This window comes from Hyperolius riggenbachi, chromosome 1, assembly GCF_040937935.1.
Source record: "Hyperolius riggenbachi isolate aHypRig1 chromosome 1, aHypRig1.pri, whole genome shotgun sequence".
NCBI classification, from domain to species: domain Eukaryota; kingdom Metazoa; phylum Chordata; class Amphibia; order Anura; family Hyperoliidae; genus Hyperolius; species Hyperolius riggenbachi.
This window is the reverse complement of record NC_090646.1, coordinates 180214014-180230161: the sequence shown is the minus strand read 5'-3', so window position 1 is coordinate 180230161 and position 16148 is coordinate 180214014. Positions and strand designations below refer to the sequence as shown.

General features: G+C 43.0%; 1 protein-coding gene across 1 annotated transcript in view; it reads right to left on the bottom strand.

The window, feature by feature from the left end:
- The window catches only part of PLRG1 (pleiotropic regulator 1), an 80336-nt gene that overhangs the window by 39705 nt on the left and 24483 nt on the right, over positions 1–16148 (bottom strand). The window contains exons 2-6 of the mRNA XM_068269550.1: positions 8556–8662; positions 6184–6317; positions 4135–4188; positions 825–918; positions 65–155 (exon numbers count right to left, since the gene is read on the bottom strand). Of these exons, the coding sequence (XP_068125651.1) occupies positions 65–155; positions 825–918; positions 4135–4188; positions 6184–6317; positions 8556–8662 (480 nt within the window). The remainder of the gene's footprint in view (positions 1–64; positions 156–824; positions 919–4134; positions 4189–6183; positions 6318–8555; positions 8663–16148) is intronic.

Genomic DNA, 16148 nt, shown 5'->3' with positions numbered 1-16148 from the left:
CAGAGCCGCTCAGTGATTTATCTGTACTCATCTTCTTTTGATAATGCATTTATAGTAAACCTACCATTGATAGCCCAGGTGGATGAGATCTTTCAGGAATTCCAGCCTGTCTATAGATGTCTCCAACCCCAGCAGCTGTGCGATGTGCATCCAACCTATTCAAAGAGGACAATGAGATATAGATATGTACCGTATATCATATACAAGTCAACCTCATGGGTAAGTCGACCCCAGTACTTGACACTCTAAAACTGGTATTTTATCTAAAACTTAGTGGAACCCTATCCAAACCTCTGATGCTTTACATGTGCCCTCTCCCTTTGTAGATATGCCTGCTGCAGCAGAATGCATAGTCACAAACGCAGAGCCCATAGCACAACTCCTTGTCCCCCTGTGCATTAGTCTCCTTCCATAGGCGCCGGATATCATGTGACACCAAGAACAAACGTAGGGATGCTAATGCATGCAACATGCCTCCTGCTGCTGCCTGTTCTGCATATGCGATTATTATGGAACAGGGGAGAGGGGGGAGAGGGAGAGAGAGAGAGAGAGAGAGAAAGGGGTAGGCGCACTGGTGGGGGTTTGAGTGGGAGGGGGGGGGGGGGATAGGAATATTCACTGCAGCTGCCATGGTTACAAAGGGATAAGAATACTGTGCGCTTTGCTGCAGCAATTCTGCACAGGGGAAAAAGAGGAATATGAGGTTCCTCTAAAACATTGTTTTTTAATATATTCCAAGCAATTATTTATCAATCTGCATTACAAACGTAATGGAAAAAGTCAGAGAGGAAACATTTTTTGGACAGCCAGTTTAGTAAATGTACCTTGATTGTGAAGGTGGGAGTGCAAGTGCCAAAGACTGTGCAGCCGATTCACTGGGCATTCTCTGGATCTGTGTATCGGCTGTCAAAGCTAGACCTAGGAAAGAAGATCATCCAATGAGCTTATAAACAAATCAGAAAGCACTTTTCTACACTAGCTCTGCAATATTTCCAGGAACTCTTCTGTGTGCAACTGGAAATAAAAGTTCTAGAAAAACATTTTAAATACCCCTCCTGCTATACTGCATGGCAGCTGTTGGGGGAGCAGTGAGACACTTTCTGTCACAGATGACAAGTAATATGAGAAGTACGTCAATTCACATTTTGAGCTAGTAATGTCCTCTATGGCTATGAATGGCTTCCACGACTCCGGAAGGTAAACAGATACAGTGGGATGCGAAAGTTTGGGCAACCTTGTTAATCGTCATGTTTTTCCTGTATGAATCGTTGGTTGTTACAACAAAAAAATGTCAGTTAAATATATCATATTGGAGACACACACTGTGATATTTGAGAAGTGAAATAAAGTTTACTGGATTTACAGAAAGTGGGCAATAACTGCTTAAACAAAATTAGGCAGGTGCATAAATGTGTCATTGTAATGATTCCAAAACCGTTAGAACTAATTGGAGCTCAAATTGGCTTGGTAAGCTCAGTGACCCCTGATCTACATACACAGGTTAATCCTAATTAATCCAATTATTAGAAAGAGTATTTAAAGGGATCAATTGAAGTTACCCTCTTTAGGGCTGGTTCAGACGGACGTCTGCGTGGCGTCGCGTCTGGGGGCGTTGCGGCGGCTGCGCGGTCAGGCTTTCAGTAGCCTTCGGTCGCGTTGTGATGCGGTCGCATTTTTTTCTTCCCCTAGGGGAACATTAGCCGTCGCGGTTGGCCGCTCCCTGGAAGCAACATGTCGCTTCCAGGGGCAGCCCGAACGCTCGCGAAAATCGGGACCTGAACACCGCGTTCGGGTAAAAGCACGCAAAAGCTCGGTGTAAACGCTCCCATTCACTTGAATGGGAGCGTTTACCGCGACGTTCCGAACGCTTGCGGTAAACGCTCCGCTAGAGTTGGGCGAACAGTTCGGCTGTGTTAGCCGAACTGCAGCCGAACTGTTCGGCTGCCCAAGCTGTCATTTATCTGTGGCTCTTACTACTTCCGGGTCGCAATGACCCGGAGTAGTACGTCTACGCTGGCCCGGCGGAGCGCGTCCTAGATCGCGCTCCCGTTGCCGGGCACTCTCTGCGCATGTGTGTGACATCACTCATGACGTCACACACATGCGCAGAGAGTGCCCGGCAACGGGAGCGCGATCTAGGACGCGCTCCGCCGGGCCAGCGCAGACGTACTACTCCGGGTCATTGCGACCCGGAAGTAGTAAGAACCACAGATAAATGACAGCTTGGGCAGCCGAACAGTTCGGCTGCAGTTCGGCTAACACAGCCGAACTGTTCGCCCAACTCTACGCTCCGCAAGCGTCCGTCTAAATCAGCCCAAAACTTCTCTGAAGAGTAGCGACATGCGGGTCTCAAAACAACTCTCAAATGACCTGAAGGCAAGTCAAAGATTTTTCACCATCAAGGTTTAGGGGAAGGATACAGAAAGCTGTCTCAAAAATGTCAGCTGTTTCCACAGGTAGGAACATATTGAGGAAATGGAAGACCCCAGGCTCAGTTCAAGTTAAAGCTCGAAGTGGCAGACCAAGAAAAATCTCGGATAAACAGAAGCGACGAATGGTGAGAACAGTCAACCCACAGATCAGCACCAAAGACCTACAACATCATCTTGCTGCAGATGAAGTCACTGTGCATCATTCAACCATTCGGCACACTTTACACAAAGAGATGCTGTATGCGAGAGTGATACAGAGAAAGCCTTTTCACTGCTCACAGCACAAACAGAGCCGCTTGAGGTATGCTAAAGCACATTTGGACAATCCAGCTTCATTTTGGAATGAAACTAAAATTTAGTTATTTGGGCATAACAAGGGGTGTAATACATGGAGGAAAAACAACACAGCATTCCAAGAAAAGCACCTGCCACCTAGGGTAAAATATAGTGGTGGTTCCATCATGCTGTGGGGCTTTGTGGCCAGTGCAGGGACTGGGAATCGTTTCAAAGTTGAGGGACGCATGTATTCCATTCAGTATCAGCAGATTCTGGAGACCAATGTCCAGGAATCAGTGACAAAGCTGAAGCTGCGCTGGGGCTAGATCTTTCAACAAGACAATGACCCTAAACACTGCTCAAAATCCACTAAGGCAATCATGCAGAGGAACGGGTACAATGTTCTGGAATGGCCATCTCAGTCCCCAGACCTGAACATAATTGGAAATCTGTGGTGTGTGTTAAAGAGAGCTATCTGTCTATGCTCGGAAGCCATCAAACCTGATTGAACTAGAGATGTTTTGTAAAGAGGAATGGCCCAAAATACCTTCAACCAGAATCCAGACTCTCATTGGAACCTACAGGAAGCATTTAGAGGCTGTAATTTCTGCAAAAGGAGGATCTGATTTCATTTCTTTTTTGTGGTGCCCGAATATATGCACCTGCCTAATTTTGTTTAAACAATTATAGCACACTTTCTGTAAATCCAATATACTTAATTTCACTTCTCAAATATCACTGTGTGTATCTCCTATATGATATATTTAACTGACATTTTTTTTATCCTAACAACCAACGATTTATACAGGAAAATCATGACGATCAACAAAGGTTGCCCAAACTTTCGCATCCCACTGTAAATGTTTCACCACATGAAGAATGTGTAAGGAAAATTACTTGACAAGCATCTCAAAGTTACGAGAGCTGATTGAAAAGTAGTGAAGCTATCCCTATTTCAGGGAGGTAGACAAGGGAGTGCTGTGCTGGCGTTTTACAATGTCACCAATGTAGCAGAGCCGTAGTTGGGTAGCCTTATTCTTCAATTACAACATAAAGATATAAATATATCTATGATTATTATGGGTCACTTTGTCAAATCAAATTAATTTGAAATTAAATCAATTTAATTATGATTATTTCTATTCAAGTCAGTGTTAATTTTGAGCTTTAATAGAAAAAAAAAAAAGAGATGCTCTGACTGCATGTAATTTAAATGGTCATATTCCTGTGATTTTTGTTTGAGGCTATATGATTGTTTTCAACTGGCATCAAAATCGTCAAGTGTCTGATCACCATAAGAGAATCATTGTGAGCAGCTGATGTCAGATTATTCCTGGCTAGTCCAGTCATTTTCTATTTATCTGTCAAGATGGAGAGAGAAAGAGGAAAAATATGAAACATTTAATATTAAATTTAAAGGAAGTACCTGGGCCTGATGGATACGGGTGTGTTCCAGTCACCATATATTCAGATTCATGACCTGATTAATAAAAAAACGAAAAACAGATTGCAGTCAGACTATTTTAACATTAAATGTTAAAGAGACTCTGTAACCAAAAAAAGTTCCCCTGGGGGGTACTCACCTCGGGAGGGGGAAGCCTCAGGGTCCTGATGAAGCTTCCCCCTCCGCTGTAGCTGCAGGCAGTCCAGCGCTGGCTCCCCCGAAGTGTCCCGGAATCCTCCCTTGACAAGGCTGGCAAGCGCCGATTTATTTACCTTTCCTGGCTCCAGCGGGGGCGCTGTTGCGGCAACCCGTATGGAGATGGCGGAAATACCCGATCTCTGTCGGGTCTGCTCTACTACACAGGCGCAGGAGACTTGCGCCTGCACAGTAGAGCAGGCCAACAGCGATCGGGTATTTCCGCCCATCTCCGAGCAGAGAGCCAATACTGCGCCTGCGCTGGAGGCGAGAAGGTAAATATTTACATCCTGCTGTTCAGAGGGGTACGGCGAGACCGACGTGGGACACAGGAGTACGGGGGAAGCATCGATTGAATCCGGAGGCCTTCCCCTACCGAGAGGAGTACCCCCCAGGGGGTACGACAGTACACCTGATTGGCTGACTGGCGTCTGCTGACCAGATAAAGGCAGGAAATTGCTCTAGCTGGGAGTTAGCAATTGTGTTTGTTGCAGTTAGCATTCAGTTTAGAGGCAGTGGGGGTGAGTTCCCTGGAGGTGAGAGGTCCAGGGCTTGCCCACACTTCCCTCTAGGTATCGCATGGTGGTTTGGAGGCCCCAGCCAGTGAGAGAGACTGGGCTCCCGGCTGTCGTGCGAACCAGTGTTTGTGAACTTTTTGAAGTTACAGGTTTTCTTTAAGTAAAACATTAATTCATTTGGGTCCCTCCATCACAGTACCTGACAACTAAGATAAGTCTCTAAAACAGGGGTGTCAAACTTAAATACAAAGTGGGCCAAAATGGAACACAGGGACCAAGCTGCAGACCAACCTCAATGTCTAGTGGCCACCTTCCTCCCCTATAAAGTTCCCTGGTGTCGAATGGCCCTCCTCCCCTCGCCTATACAATTCACTGGTGTCTAGTGGACCCTCTCCCTCCCCTATACAGTCCTCTGGTGTCTAGTGGTCCTCCCTCCTCTAGACAGTCCCCTGGTGTTTATTGGTCTTCCTTCCTCCGATATAGCTCACTAGTTTCTACTAACCCCCCCCCCCTTTATATAGCTCCCTGGTGTCTAGTGACCCACTCTCTCCCATATACAGTTCCCTAATGTCTAGTGCCCCCTAGCCTTCCCGATACTGTGCCCTGGTGTCTAGTTGTTCCCCTCCAACTCCTAAATAATTGTGTCTAGGGCTCTCCCCTCCCTCCCCCATATGGCTTTACCCCCAGTTTAGCTTAACTGGTGGTCTGGAGTGGGCCAGACATAATGCAAATTGGGGGAACTACTTGAGGAACAAGTTTAATGGCTCTGAGGGCCAGAGTTTAACATGTATGCTCTAAAAGAAGACATGTTTGCCATGAATCCAGATGCAGTCGTTCAGACCTCTCTTACTTCCATATTAGGTACTATAACTGTACAAATAAAAACATAGCCTGAAAAACAAGATCTAGCTGGATATTGGTGATGTGAAACAAATGTCCCTTTTTGCAAAGCTACTTTAACAAACTACAAAATAATGTGTCGCTAAAGCAATCTGCTGAGATGTTTAAATAAATATTTTAACATGTTCATGGGTATTTCATCTAGAGCCACTACAGAGGTACCAAAGCACCTCTAAGCAAATATTTTTTTCTTTTCCAATAGCAGCTCTGTCCGTAGTACATAATAGGGCTGAAGATATTTCTGCATCCTTTTTATAATCACACAGTCTTTTGCAAAATCCATACCCAACTTTAGTGAATATAAAAACTTAAATCAGAACACACTGCAAGGCTTATTTTGTTCATGTCTACCTAAATTAATGTTGATTACCAAAAATAGCACAATGCACAAGTAATGTGATGGCAACAGCCTACAAACCTTGGTTAGACGGATAATGGTCATACGCATCACCAATGGCAAGTGGTACCTTCTCCCGGTTTTCCCTCAGCGTGGGCATGTGTAGAACAGGGCCGTATTCAGTACGTAATTTCACTGACATCTTTAACTTGTGACTAGCAGGAAGGAAAAGAAAATGGATTACTCAAACATTTCTAGACGACAGGAAACATTGCAGAGTGTAACATTTTAACAACCAGATGATGAGTTTTGTTTATATCCATCTGCCAAAAACGCCATTTTAGAACTATACTTCAATGCAACTGTCACCAGCATGCTCATTATTTTCTAAGGATCAAAATACAACTTTCTGTAACTCTAAACCAGTGGTCCTCAATCTTAGGCCCGCAGGCCGAATGTGGCCCCCTGAGGCTCTTTTACTGGCCTTCCACACAGAAAATGTATTACTTATAGATGCGGTCAGCTACATCTTTAACTATTGGTGGTCTACATATGGAATACCAGTGCTGGCACCACCCATCCACATGGAAGCCAGAAAGCAGTAATTCCCTGGTTTCCAAATTCCACATCAAGTGACACTGCTGTCCACTGCAGGTTGTCACCCGACGTTAACGTTAAAGTGGGCATTCTGAATAATTTACTAAATTCTACTAAATGTATATGACACTACTGTGCCTCAAATGTCTTTCAGCTCAGCTAGTGAACATTTTCATCTTTCCTTCCCTGCACTCAAAAGGACACCTGAAGATAAGAAGGCAACCATATTTATTTCTTTTTAAATAATACCAGTTCCTTGGCTGCCCTGCTGATCTCTTTGGCTGCAGCAGTATCTGAATCACATACCTGAAACATGAAGTCAGAGAACCTGATCTGTATTCTTGTTCAGGGTCTATGGTTAAAAGCATAGAGGCAGAGGCTCAGCAGATACAGCTGGGAAACTGCTATTGGTTAAAAGGAAATAAATATGGCAGCCTCCATATTGCTCTCACTTCACGTGTCCTTTAAGGCAGCCACATTACAAGCATTGTACCAAGTACCGTGGGTAACATCACAAACGTACCTTACGGCATAGATATTCGGTAGGCACACTTCCTAATCTAATCGGGCATGAATGATTCTCAAGCATTCCATGACGCTTTACACTTAATGTAAATACCTCTTCATGTTTGTTTTTATAAAATTTACAGGTTTGTTTGTTTTTTTATCCATCTCAAAACTCTCTCTTAAAGGATTAATTGTGACAAGTTCATGTACCCCCATTCCTTTACGTAATAGGTGTCTATGGCTGAGAAGCTGCATCCACCGGCATTCCATCATCAAGTGCAATGCATAACATTGGATACGATGGTGTAAAGCACAGAGTGTCTGGTCTCTAAAGCACAGCACTGGAGAGGTGTTCTCTGAAGAGATGAATCACATTCACTGTCTGGTAATGCAATGGACAAGTCTGGGTTTGGCAGGTGCCAAGAGTACAGTACTGGCCTGACTGCACCATGTATGTACATTTTGGTGGGGGGTAGGGAGGGGATTATGGTGGACGATTGTGGTTCAGGGTTTGGTCCCTTCGTTCCAGCAAAACAAACTTTGAATGCTTCAGGATACCAAGACATTTTGGACAATTTCATGCTCCCAACTTTGCTCTACGGCAGGGAAATTGAACTCCAGTTCTCAAGGGCCGAGGTCCTCACACATTATTGGTACAGCTCAAACTAACTGATAGTACTGAATCAGGAAAGGTGTGGTTCATCAAGTAGAGCAAAATTAGTCTGACTTATGGCTAACTAAATTTGGAAAGCTAATAATTATTATCTCACAGTTTCCTGTGTGCTAATAAATCACTACCTCACCAATTCTTATTAGTTCTTGGTAATACTAATAAATAAATAATAGCAAGTCAGATTTTAGATGGCATCTCTAGTTTGCATTCTCTCAGCACTGTGATCTAGATTCTAGAAGACCTGGAATGGTTGTACTTCAGGACAGATTTTGGAAACACTGGGCTCATGCAGTACATGTGCCTCACTACATGCAGCACTCTGTAGGGTCTGTTATAAAAAAAAAAAACGAAATAGGTATGGGAAAATAGTCAGCTACCACTTTCCTACAATGAACCCACACATCAGGTGCAAATCATAACCGGTTTACGCCTCTAAATTATTAATACATATAAAAAGGAGAGAAAAGATCAGAGGCCAGTAGGATACCGGTAACTGAATTCACCACATACTGTTTAAAACAAATCTTCAAGCGCTATCAAGCTGGTTTTAATTGCAGCTGCTGTCTGTACCGCTGAAGAGTCTGCTCATGGTGACTGAATATTAACTAGAAAACCCTTGAAGAAAAGGGCAAATTTCACAGAGAAAAATGACAAGCATGCAGCGAGAGGGCCTTACCTTTCGTCATCTATAGAAACTGTTTTGGCGTTGTCCGCCACAAACATGTCGTGGGTTCTTTTTAAAGACCGGAAGACCAGTGTATGGACTGAGTGTTTCTGCACATCCTGTGAACACAAATACCGTATCAGTAGTGAAATGCATAACAAAAATATAAGTGAGTACTCCAGAGGTTTATCCCAACCAGAAGATACATGACTGCACACAATGGGCCAAGCATCCAATTCTGATTGGCTAATTTTCCATGTAGTATGAGGTCCAACTGATTTTGAATAATTTGAACAGATTGTGTAGGGAAGCTCTCATACTATAAGGCATTGGTAAAATTGGCCAATAAAAATTGGATGTGTGTAAGCACCCTTAGGTCCAGTGCACATGGGCATGCATGTCAAATTCAAACTCTAGAATCAACCTGGAAATACATAAACCGAGACACAGCTTAAGTGATCTTTCAGCTGAACTGCAGTAAAAATGATATGTAACAGATACTGGACTGATCACAAAATATGCTAGTATTTAGGATGTTTAGCCAGCCAGTGCGACCATTTACATACACCTTATGTAAGAAAGAAAAAAAAGTGACATGTGCGTGCCCATTCTGGGCAATCTTGGTCAAGGACTATATGTGCTCAGTGTGATGTGTGCAAGATCAATTAATATTGTCCAATACCTCTGCCTAGCCTCACCAGGCCTGAATGGTGCTGCTGCCTGGCCTCGCCAACTCGCATCCCTACCAAAACTGTCCTGCTTGACCACCAGGTCCAGCCAGCATCTCTACCAATGCTCTCCAGCTCCAGTATACTTCTGTCTGTATTCTCCCCAGATTTTGTCTCTCCCTCTCTAGCCCCAGTTTGTGCCTCTCTCTTGATGCTTTCCAGTCCATTTAGACCCAACCTGGAAACCTACCAGTTAATACAGGTAATTACACACACAGATCACATTTTTCTATAACTGAGGCTCCAAAGGCCTTTTAGTCCAATTGGGGAAAAGTTGCTGTTATCCTAATACGACTCCCTCACAAATGTATTGATCACCAAGATCCCCTTGTTTGTCAGTCTCTACAACCCCCACCTCCTGGCCACAAGCTGACCCCTTACCTGCTATACTAGACAATCATCAGTACACCACCTAACAGGAGCAGACAGAGGAAGTCTTTTACATATTTGTACTTTTATTAACTTCTATCCATCCACTCCTACCATTAGTCTGCCAAGCAATTGTTAACAGCTGCACAAGCACCCTGCTGTGTTCACAATGACTTTGGAGTGAATATGTTCAGCAAATTAAAAGAGATATGATGAGCAGAACTCTACGTGAATAACAACTTAGCCAAAACAAAGCACATATAGTGCCCCCGGACATGACAGACAATGACAGTTTATGTGCATTCAGCTGATGTGCTGGCAGGTAACAAACCTCAGCAGTGAGCGAGATTAAATTCTGCGTATTATCAACGCCGTTGCTGGCTGCTGAGACAATCCAGATGCTGCATACTTTACATGCTCTGTATGTCTACATGGAAATAATTATCATTCAAAATGAAAAGCTTCTCTGCTTGCAGCCTGAAACATTTCTCGGACTGTGTGTAATTCTGAAGAAAGCCAAGAAGCTTGGAGCACTCCATAATCCGCAAATTTGTTTTTCTAACAAGCAGCTCACTCTGGTGGAGGTCTCAGAGTCAGGGTGACCTTGTCGGTCATCTCTGGCCAAAAATGAAAGGAATTTCCACCTTACAGCCTATTAATTAATGTGGCCAGAGCTGTGTGGGTCTACAATCAGTGTCTGTATACACTCCATGTTTGCTAATGCCAAGTCTCAAGGCTATAGAATAGCCGGCATGGATAAGCTTAACTCGTCCAGGGGAAGAGAGCTGAAAATGATCTGGACAAGTCAGGCTCATTCAGCAGTTCTAAGGCTGGTTTCACAGTGGGACGTTAAAGTCCCACGTTACAGCAGCCAGTAACACAGCCTAACTCACAGCACTGTAAAATCAATTGTGCTGTTCACAGTGCACACGTTGCGTTACATAGTAACGCAGCACGTTTAAACAAAGTGCTGCATGCTGTACGTTATACTGCGCTAAGCAGCGTTAGACTGCTTGCACATGCTCAGTAATGTTGGAGGAGGAGGTCTCTCCTCCGCTGGAAGCCACATGGCTAATTAATATTCACTGCACTGCAGAGACTCGTGGTAGGACTGTAGTGTTGTCCGGATCATGAATGAATCGTTCATTTGATCCGGATCTTTTTTGTGAGTCGAATCATCCGGATCATCACAATGAAAGATTCGGTTCACAGTGGATGTCTGTCTGGAAGAAACAGGAACATACAGAATGTACAGTGCAGGAAAAGTCCTGTCCTGCTAGTCATTTCACCCAGCCTGCTTCCCTAGTAAAATGATTTAAATGATTCGGTTCAAAAATCCAGATCTTTTCAATGATCCGATTCAAATTATCCGAATCCTTAAAAAGATCCGGACTTCCTATCACTAACCTGGAGCGGCTGCTTTGAGAGCTTCATAACGCAGCTCAATCTGACGTCCAACTTCAACATCACCATGCGTTGCGTTAGGGGCACGTTATGCGACCATAACGTCCCCTAAAACGTAACGTCTTGGTGTGTAAGTAGCCTAAAAGAAGGCTTCCGTTTTTTTTGCATGTATTTTAGCATTACAATTTGTGCTTCTATGCAATTTTTTGTATGAAGTGGAAACCTGCATGCAAAATTTTGCAAATAAACGCGAATTTTAATGCAAAAAAAAGATAATGGAAAAAATAATGTTTTCGGACAAAAAGCTGAAGAGTTGGGGAATTGTGGCCTGACAGAAAGGGGGAATTAAATTTATTTTTTGACATGATCTTGCGTTTGAAACTTTTATTATACTAAAAATGCATACTAGGCCCTTTCTTGACATATTTTGGCAAGTTACAGGCAAAAATGTCACAAAAAATTAATGAACACCAGGGAGGTTCAAGCCGGTTTCACAAAGTGTGCATTGTGGTGCGATGCCCCGCCCCAACGCACCGCAATGCACAAAATCACAAATGTATGACCCTGATATCTGGACAATATATCCCATTCACATGTGGACTTCTACACTACTAGGATAAAAAGCTCAAGCAAACATATGCATGTTTGTGGTGCAGCATATCATCATACCCATCCACCTTCTAAAAGATGACAGCAAAGAATTCCCTACTCAGAGGTGTAACTACAGTGGGAGCAGCCCCTACAGCTTTGGAGGGGAAGGAGGCAGGGGAACACGGGGCTGAAAATGATTCTCCTACTCTTCATACAAGGGCCCCCACCAGAGTTGGTGATGTTGTAGCCAAGCTTGCAAAGTGTAAGAGGAGACATGAAGTCATGCCTATTGTGAGGGGTAGCGGGTGTGCATGAAAAAGGGTCCCAAGGAAACTTGGGCACCCGATTGCAGCTAGTAGAATATTGGCATTTTAAAACCCTATTATCACACATACCGGTAACCTTCCCTTATCGATTCCCATCCTAATCCATCCCCGCATGCCTAACCCTTAAAAACACCCACCCAAGCCTAACCTTAACCCGCCCCTCTCAAATTTCACAGTATAGCCGCGATTTATAATGGCGCCTATAGTGGTGCCCAAGTTTCCCGATTTGGGTAGCGGTGGCCATCTTTGTTATATGATCACTGCCAGATTGGACCCCTGGCCAGAGATGAATTAAGATGTAACAGAGCCCTTGGCAAGGTAGTAGATTTGGGGCAACGCGGCCTACATTGCTAGCGTTGTGACACCAATGGCAGTAGTTTAAGAAAGAAGATATATTAGCACGCTCTGAACCTAGGATGGACTGTGGATGCAATTCTTTGCTGGCTGATCTCCAGAAGGTTTTATAATTACCCAGGCTTATTGCTAAGGATACTGTCACCTTCCTATCCTGCTCTATATGAGATACTATAGCATGTTGCCGATGCCTTTTACCCTGCTTGGAATCATATGCCACTTAATTTCTATGCCACCTCAGCATTGCTGGAACCAAGTCTTTACATTTCAAGGAACTGAACTTTGTTGTTTCAGCTGATGCTATGGATCCATATGATTGCGGGTCACTATAATTGGCATCTTTAAAGTATCATTCCTCTGTGTATTTTGGCGCATTTGATAGTTAATTGTGGCTGGCGGCTCCTCTGTATATATTGAATGGTGTTAATATCCAATCATATTGATTACACCCTTCTACCCTCTGTGAGTGGTTACAGCCAATATTACTGCTTTGGCTTCCTCGCATGGGATTTATACAGTGGAGGAAATAATTCTTTGACCCCTCACTGATTTTGTAAGTTTGTCCAATGACAAAGAAATGAAGTCTCAGAACAGTATCATTTCAATGGTAGGTTTATTTTAACAGTGAAAAAACCTTAATAAGATTGTAGCGCTAGTGCAGATAGTTAAAAATGGCAGCAACAAGTTAATATAGAATCCGCAGACTATACAACAAAATACATATAAAATGAAACTTCTGCGCCTCTGCATAAAATAAATGCACTCTTTAATAAAATTGTTTACAAAAATACACAAATCTGCACGCAGAGATATATCAGCAGTCTCTCTTCCAGCCACACACCTGACCACATTCACAAGTCCCAGGGAATGTTAACCAGAATGCTCCACTGTAAACTATCACATGCGTGTACTGAGTTATACACAACTGAATTACCTAATTGATGCGCATCAATCTTTAAAATTGTGCTAAAAATATTCCTGAATAAAAATCCTCAAACAGTGATCCTTCACTATAAGCCTTGTATTTCCGCAAGGTAGCAAACTATAAGTGTATATATTCTTCCGTATAGTTCTTTGATCATAGCAATTCTTCTGCAATCTGCAATGGCAAACTCACAGTTTCAGATGTTATTCGGCGTTGACAGTTCCTGGTCACTTCAAAAGAGAGAGGGGGAGCAGAGGGAACCACACAACTCTCCAAACATCTACGTTATTGAATCCACTTGAGTCCCGGCCGGCCACTCTTCGCTGGATCAATTCCGTTACAGGCTCCACACGGACTTCCGGCTTCCGGCTCTAACAAGCTTTGCTTCACACGGAGTCCGGGGGTGACGTCACCACAACCAAGAGCCAATGGCCTACGCGTTTCAGTAGGTTACGCCTACCTTCTTCAGGGCATGTTTCTGTTGGCTGTGTGTCCTCTTATACTGCATGACTCCACCCACCTCTCTCCGCAACATGTATATAATATGTTACTTTAATGATTTCGCTAGAATGCATAAATTTCAATATCGGAATTGAGTCCCAACGGAACCCCACTATTCATAGTGTAAATCCATTCAGTCTCCTTGCGGGACATTTTATCAATATAGTTGCCGCCCCTCCAGTCTCTCTCCACAGTCTGTATAGCATAAAATTTAAACGTTTCAAGGCTTTTTCCATGTTGTTCTTTAAAGTGCTTACTTAATGGTTGTTTCATATTCCCATTTTTAATATTGTTTCTATGCTCTCCTATCCTGGAGAGAAGTTTCCGCTTTGTCCTGCCAATATATTGTTTTCTGCAGCCACATTCAATAATGTAAATTACTCCACCACTATTGCAGTTCAAGTCACCCTTTACATTAAATTGCTCATGTGTCACAGACGACTCAAACTTCTGTATTGGTGCACAGTACTTTGTATTCTTACAAGGCACACAGAATCCGCACCTCTTAAAGGAGCCATTCTTTTTTCTATTAACCCCTGTCTGTGGTTCATTTACAGTTGGAGCTATTATATTCTTAATATTATTGGCCTTATTAAAGATATATTTTGGTCTCTCAGTTAAAATTCCATTCAAAGTTTTGTCTTTCAAGAGAATTTCCCAATGTTTTTCCACAATTCTATTTATGTCATTTGATTGCTGACTATATTGCATTTTTATGCTAGGTAATGGGTATGTTTCATTCCCCACCCTAGTTTTTAACAAATCTTCTCGATTATACTGTCTTACCTCATCTACTGTTTGTTGCACTTTCATACTGTCATATTTTTTCTCCACAAATCTCTCTCTTAGCAACACTGATTGCTCATCATAATCTTCAATTTCGGTACAATTGCGCCTTAAGCGCATGAATTGACCTTTTGGGATGTTTGTAAGCCACTTCAACATATGGCAACTGTCAAAATAGATAAAGCTATTAGTGTCAACTTTCTTGAAGAAGGTTTTCGTTTTAATCCGTCCTTCATCAATATAGATATTTAAATCCAAAAAATTAACTCTACTTGCACTATATTCACATGTGAATTCCAAGTTATAATCATTTTTAATATTTAGCCATCCCAAAAAGTCCATCAATTTCTCCTCCCCTCCTCTCCAGATAAACATAGCATCATCAATAAACCGTTTCCATAGGACGAGGTCCGCCCCGGGGCCCCCCTGGCCCTCCAACACCATTTTCTCCCAATAGGCCATATATAAATTTGCGAACCCCGGAGCGAACCTCGTCCCCATTGCCGTGCCGACACACTGCAGATAATGCTGGCCATCATATACAAAGTTATTATGAGTCAAAATAAACAAGATCGAACTTTCTATAAACCCCACTTGATCCTCAGGGATGTCTGTAAGTTCTTTCAGGAAATAGCTAACTGCCTCTATTCCTTTTACATGATCTATAATTGTGTAGAGAGATTTCACATCTGCTACACACATAATGTCCCCATCTTGCCATTCTACCTCGTTCAAAATTCTCAAAACATGTCCCGTGTCCTTGATATAAGACTGCCATCTGTAAAAAACCATAGATAGATTCGCCGTCAGGGACCCTATCACGGAGATAATAGGTCTCCCGGGAGGGTCCCTGACTTGTTTATGAATTTTAGGAAGATGATAATACACTGGGAGGCGGGGATTCTTCTGGGACAGGAATTGAACTTCCTTCTCATTTAGAATACCCCGTTCCTCTCCAGAATCAATCAGTTCCTCCAACTGTTTTTTATATTTTAAAGTGGGATTGCTCTTTAAGAGTAGATAGGTTTTACTATCCTTCAATTGGCGTTCAGCCTCCTTGTTATAATCCGCTCTATTCTGCACTACTATCCCCCCCCCCCCCCCTTTGTCTGCTGGCCTGACAATCACGTCAGGATCATCCCGTAAACTTTTCAGGGCTGCTTTTTCCAAGCCACTCAAATTAGAGAAGTTCTTTTGTTTGAGTTTCCTGATATCCCTTAAGACCATGGTCTCAAAGGATATCATGGAGTCACTCATTTCATTTGTTGGGTTGAATTTGGACTTATTCTGCAAACCACTATGGATAAATCCATTCTGAATATTTTTATTGACAACAGGGGGTTTCTTTAAGAAGTACTTCTTCAGACACAATTGTCTCATGTACCTCTTAATCCCGACATATGAGTCAAATTTATTTAACTTATTAGTGGGGGCAAATTTTAGACCTTTCTTAAGGACAGAAACTTCAGCAGACTCCAATTGTCGGTCACTCAAGTTATAAATTCCATCTCTAATCTCTCTCTGCTCAATTATAGTTTCTACACTAGTCTAGCAGACAAAGGGGTGGGGGGGGGGATAGTAGTGCAGAATAGAGCGGATTATAACAAGGAGGCTGAACGCC